General features: G+C 42.4%; 1 protein-coding gene across 1 annotated transcript in view; it reads left to right on the top strand.

Moving 5' to 3' along the window:
* Positions 1-6108, top strand: part of CLSTN2 (calsyntenin 2) — a 737086-nt gene that overhangs the window by 717338 nt on the left and 13640 nt on the right. Inside the window, exon 11 of the mRNA XM_010858203.1 lies at positions 4769-4917. Within this exon, the coding sequence (XP_010856505.1) occupies positions 4769-4917 (149 nt within the window). The remainder of the gene's footprint in view (positions 1-4768; positions 4918-6108) is intronic.

The raw sequence follows: 6108 nt of genomic DNA, 5'->3' as shown, positions 1-6108 counted from the left end.
TAATTGATCTTGTAAGAAAATGAGTTGGTGGCTAGGCCAGCACCCACCTTATGCCCTGTGACAGTCTCTGGGATGCTCTGGAAGCCAGAATTGTGTATGCACTAGAGATCCAACACATTCCCTAACTCCTCTCTCAAGGAGGCTGCAGTGGGAATGCCTTCCGCTGATGCTGATGCCATGGGTTGCTGCCAGTCCATTCCTCTGGAAGCACTGCTTGATTTTCCTATGCAGCCCTCAAGCAAGGCTCAGAAATCAGCCTTTTCTGAAGGGGACATCATCTTGTCTCATGCTTATCATGTACTGGACCTTGTGGTGATGCTGAAAAAGTCAGCCGACCCTGCCCTGGAGGTGCTTGCAATCTTCTGGGAGAGGAGACAGACAGCAAAAGCACCAGAAGACTTCTATAGCAGGGATTGTAGAGATGAGGGCAGGGGAAAACATAGAGACTTAAGTAGTATATTTAGAAGAATGATCTTGAATCTGCTCAGATCAGAAGTGGATAATTTGTAAAATACTGATAACTACTGATGATTCACCAGTGTGTGGCATCTCCATAGCTGAGCACTCTAAGCTAGTGAGTCAGCCCCAGCAAGAGAGAAGCCAGCCGGGGGCCCACTGTAGCATCACCCAGAGGTTGTGCATATGCCCAGAGGCTCCCACATCCAACACTGGGAACAGTCCTTGGGACCACATGTCACAGCTCAGAGAGACTCTGCTCAGGGCTTTGAGGATGGGAGAAAACTGGATCATAGGGAACGATGAACAGTGAGGGCAATGGTACCAGCATAGGCAAAGCCTCAGTTACAGTATTAAGAGTTATGATAAAAGCTATTATAGAATGAGTACCTTTTTTTAAGTGCTAGATACTTTATATACATTATCTTACTTAAGCTCCAGACAGGTAGGTATTAATATCCCCATTATTTTCAATGAAGAAATGAAGTCCAGAAAGGGGAAGTGAACAGTCCCAAGCTGTATTCTGTAGCTCGTTCTGGACCTGGGGTACAAAGTTTACACAGCCCCTGACCTTTCAAAAGTACCACATAGCCTTGGGGATGTGACTCATGCCTGGGAGGGAAGGGTTGAATTCTTCCCATGGATCAAACAATTGCAATAGCAAATGACTTCAAAACTCTATCACTTGGTGCTTAAAAGTTTATTTTTCTCCCACACTAAGTCAGGGAAATGAGGTAGGCTTTCTACCTAGAACACCAGAGTTGAGAAAGAAAACAGCTGGGGCATCCAGCAGGGCTCTTCACTACCTCAGCCCAGAGTACCTGCATCACTTCCTCTCACATGCCATTGGGCAGACACAGTCACGTGACCCACCAGCAGGTGGCTTGAGGCAGCTGAGAAGTACAGCCTCCAGGAAGGAAAGGAGAACATGGTTTGGGAAGCACTGATGATGATTTGCACCAAGGCTTGACTGAAAAGACAAGTGACTGGAAAAAAGTCCTTTTGGGGAGTAAAAAGAAATGATACTGAGTAAAATATGGGTTGGAAGACCATTCACTCATTCATCTAACAGGGACTTCTGGGCACTCAGGATGAAGTTCTGAGATTCAGGGATAAGAGTCACAGCTCCCGTCCTCAGTGAGCTCATGGTCACTGCACTATAATTATACTACCATTTCACGTGAGCTTCCCAAGTGGCTCAGTAGTAAAGAATCCTCCTGACAATGCAGGAGTCACAGGGTCAATCCTTGGATCAGGAAGCTCCCCTGGAGAAGGAAATGGCAATGCACTCCAGTATTCTTACCTGGGAAATCCCATGGACAGAGGAGCCTGGTGGGCTACAGTCCATGGGGTCCCCAAAGAGTCAGACACAACTTAAACAACAACAAACCATTTCATAGGCACTATAGGAACCCAGTGGGGACATAAGCGGGGGAAGCCAGGGAGGCCTTAAGGAGAACGTAACAATGAAACACTAGCATGATACTTGAAAGAGACAGTGATTGAGCGTCTGTTGGCTGAGGCCACCATGTGCGTTGTGTGTGCTCACTTGTGTCCGACTGCAACCCCATGGTCTGTAGCCCACCAGGCTCCCCTGACCAAGGAATTTTCCAGGCAAGAATACTGGAGTGGGTTGCCATATGCAATGGCTCCACAGTGCTCATGAGACATCCACATCCTAGTGGGGTCCAGACAGAGAATGAGAAACTCTTGTGAAGACATCCAGGTCATATCAGGGAAAAGCTGAAATAGATGTTTCCCTTAAACCCTTCAGAATATACTGAATCTACTTCATGGAAAGAGCAATGCAAAATAAAACTACACTAAGATAGTATTTATCACCTATCAGATTGGCACAAATCCTAAAGTTTGACAGCATGCTCTTTTGTTGAGGTTTTGAGAAAAGAGCATTCTCATACACCGTGAGAGGGAGGGTATAGTGATATAATCCCTAGCAAAGGGAAATTTGGCAACATTGTTAAAATTTAAAGTGCATATACCCTTTGACCTAGCAATTTCACTCAGGGATTTATTCTCCAGATATATTTACACACTTAAAAAGTGTTATATATAAAAGATTATTCATTATGACATTATTAGTAGGAGATTGGAAACAACCCAAATGTTCATATTAGAAGACTGCTTAGATAATTTATTTAATATTAAATAATATTATACAACTTGAAAAAAAAAAAAGACAAGACCTCCAAGACACAAGCTAAGTGAAAAAGCAAAGTACAGTATAGCATGTAACAAGCTATCTTTGGTGGAAGAAAGAAAAAAAATGGGAATCTATATTCACTGATTACACATTCATTAAATGCTTAAATATAACTGTCAGGACAGGCTATGTTATGCTGCAGTAACAAATGACTTTAAAATTTCAATATATAGAAATTTTTTAAATTGTACACACTTCATGCCCACTAAAAATAGCTGCAGTCTTATCCATACCCCCCTCACTGTGAGACCCAGGCTGTTAGACCATTGGGGAACCTTGCAGTTTTCGTGGCAGAGGGAAAGGGACATGGGACCATGAATTAACTGGCTGTTAAATCTTCTACCGAGGTTGTGAACCAAATAATACATTGGCCCACTCTCTGTTAGCCAAGCAAGTCACATGACCACTATTGAGTGCAACAGGACAAAAATGTATATCCTGTAGAAGGGTACCATAAGTTATGTGATTAAACCTGTTGACAGGCTTGTATAAGCCTTTCACTGCTGCTGCTGCTGCTAAGTCACTTTAGTCGTGTCTGACTCTGTGTGACCCCATAGACGGCAGCCCACCAGGCTCCTCGGCCCTGGGATTCTCCAGGCAAGCACACTGGAGTGGGTTGCCATTTCCTTCTCTTAGGAGGAGAAATAACTGATTATGAATAATAATGCAATTTGTACTAAGAAATTAATGGAACAGTGATCACCTGTGGGATGGGGTTGGGGAAATTAGTTTCACAGGAGATAGAAATAAGATGGACAATTTCACTTAGCGCACACACACACATACACACACACACACACACACACACTGTTGTTGTTGTTGTCTAGTTGCTCAGTCATGTCTGACTCTTTGCGATCCCAAGGACTGTAGTCTTCCAGTCTTCTCTGTCCATGGGATTTTCCAGAAAGAATACTGGAGTAGGTTGCCATTTCCTTCTCCAAGGGATCTTCCTAACCCAGGATCAAACCCATGTCTCCAGCATTGACAGGCAAGTTCTTCAACACTGAACTATCAGGGAAGCCATATATATATATATATACATACACACACACATATTCATATATATATACATATATATTCATATATATTTGAACCATGTGGATATGTTATCTATTCAAAAATATAAATAATTGTTGGCAAGTAGCTACATTAAAATATAGCCATGTCTCTCTCTCCTATGACACGAGTACTGGATACAAAATCTGAATCCACAGATAAGTCCCTGGCATATTACTGATAGCAGTTCCTAATAGTTATTACTCAGAAGTGTGTCAAGGTCAGTAACTCAGATTAGTACAAAAGCAGTTCTCCACGCTTCATTCAGAAATAAAGTAACTGCGGAAGATGGAATAATGCCATGGAAGAGACAGAAGTTTGGATTGAATTTATCTGGTTTGAGAACCCAAGTGACTCAGTGGGTAGCATCATAGCCCCTTGACCTTCACTGAATATGAGATACTAGGGACCCCAAATGGGATGGATAGGCAGGTGACAGGTATGTAAATATCAAGTGATTAAAAGTCCTGGGAAACCAAAGTTTAGCACCAAGAAGGCAAGATCAAGAATCAGATCTAAGACAGAGAGAAGGCCATTAACTTAAAAATGAACTTTATGATTGGAAGCTGAAAAGATGGGACATGGGGTGAGGAAGTGGAGTGCAGGGTGAATGGAGGAGCAGTTCAAGGTCAAAGTCAAAACAGCAAAAGGAGCTGAAGCCCCTGGTTTCCAGGCTGTCAGCTGAAGGGGTGGGCAGTCCAGGAGCTGAAAATTTCTGAGAAGGACCTCATAGTAGCCTCGAGCATGAGCCCACTAAAGGCTGGACCACAGGAGCATGATGACTAAAAAGGATTTATCCTGTGGCTCAGGGTAGTATTACCAGGAGTTTATAATCTCAGGCAATCTTACAGAGGACAGTCCCAAAGTCCACCAGGGGAGAGTAGAGATTGAGGGATTAAAAGTCACTGTGCACACAGCTGCTGCACTTCCACAAGCTCTGGAGATGCCTCAGTGGCCTTTGTATGGAGATGGAGGGTCTCCGTGGAACTGTGAACATGCCTGACTATTCTCTCCTGTGATACCCCTGTCTTCCAGTATCATTTCAACCCCTCGCAGTCCGTCCTGGTAATGGAAGGTGATGACATCGGGAATATCAACCGTGCCCTCCAGAAGGTCTCCTACATCAACTCCAGGCAGTTCCCAACTGCGGGTGTGCGGCGCCTGAAAGTCTCTTCCAAAGTCCAGTGAGTAGATGCTAGGCAGCCTGGGGCCCAGCCAAGGCATCAAGGATAGTCCCTGGGATATTCTCTTGCAAAATAGGATTCACCTCTCTTCAGCTGCTGGCAGCTTCTCTGCTGTCCCTTTGAGGCCACCCCAGTGGATTTGTGTTCTCCTTTTGTTTTTTTTTAAGTGAAATATAATTGATGTAAAATATTATGTTACTTTCAGGTGTACTGCATAGTGATCTGACATTTGCATACATTATGAAACGATAACCATGATAAATCTGGTAACCATATGTCACTATACAAAGTTATTACAGTGCTATTGAGCATATTCCTTATGCTGTATGTCACATCCCTGCGGATATTTTATCACTGGAGGTGCGTACCTCTTAACTTCCTTCACCTATTTCACCCCAACCCCAACCCCCACCCTCCTGGCCACCACCTCTTTGTTCTCTGTATCTATGAGTCTGGTTTGGTTTGGTTTTTTAGATTCCACATGTAAGTGAAATCCTACCGTCTTTCTCTTTCTGACTTATGTCACTTAACATAACATCCTCTATTCATATTGTTGCAAACTGTAAGATTTTATTCTTTCTTATGACTTAGTAATATTCCATTGTGTATATATATATATATAATTTATTAGTGCTATAGTATTAATATATCTATTAGATATATACTATATATATATGATAAATGTCTAATTATATTTTAAATATATATACTATATATATATACACAAATATGTATTTACCATAAATATATAAATCCACATCTTCTTTATCCATCTGTCCTTGGAGTGTTAGACTGCTTCCATGTCGTAGTTAATGTGTGTAAATAATGCTGCAGCGAGCATTAGTGTGCATATATCTTACCAAATTGGCACTGTTCAGGAAAATACTCAGAAATGAAATTGCTGGATTATACAGCAAGTCTGTTTAGTTTTTATGAGGACCCTCCATACTGTTTACCATAGCGGCAGCACCAATTTGCATTTCCACCAGTAGTGCATAGAGGCTTCCTTTTCTCTGCATCCTCACCAACACTTATTATTTACTTTATTTTTGATATTAGCCATTCTGATGGGGTGAGGTGGTACCTAGTGGTTTTGATTCACATTTCCCTGCTGACTACTGATATTGAACATCTCTTCACGTGTCTGTCGGCCATCTGTAAATCTTTGCAAAAATGTCTGCTCGGGTCCTC

Source organism: Bison bison, unplaced genomic scaffold, assembly GCF_000754665.1.
Source record: "Bison bison bison isolate TAMUID 2011002044 unplaced genomic scaffold, Bison_UMD1.0 scf7180017864384, whole genome shotgun sequence".
In the NCBI taxonomy this organism is placed as follows: domain Eukaryota; kingdom Metazoa; phylum Chordata; class Mammalia; order Artiodactyla; family Bovidae; genus Bison; species Bison bison.
This window is presented reverse-complemented; position numbering and strand designations above follow the sequence as displayed.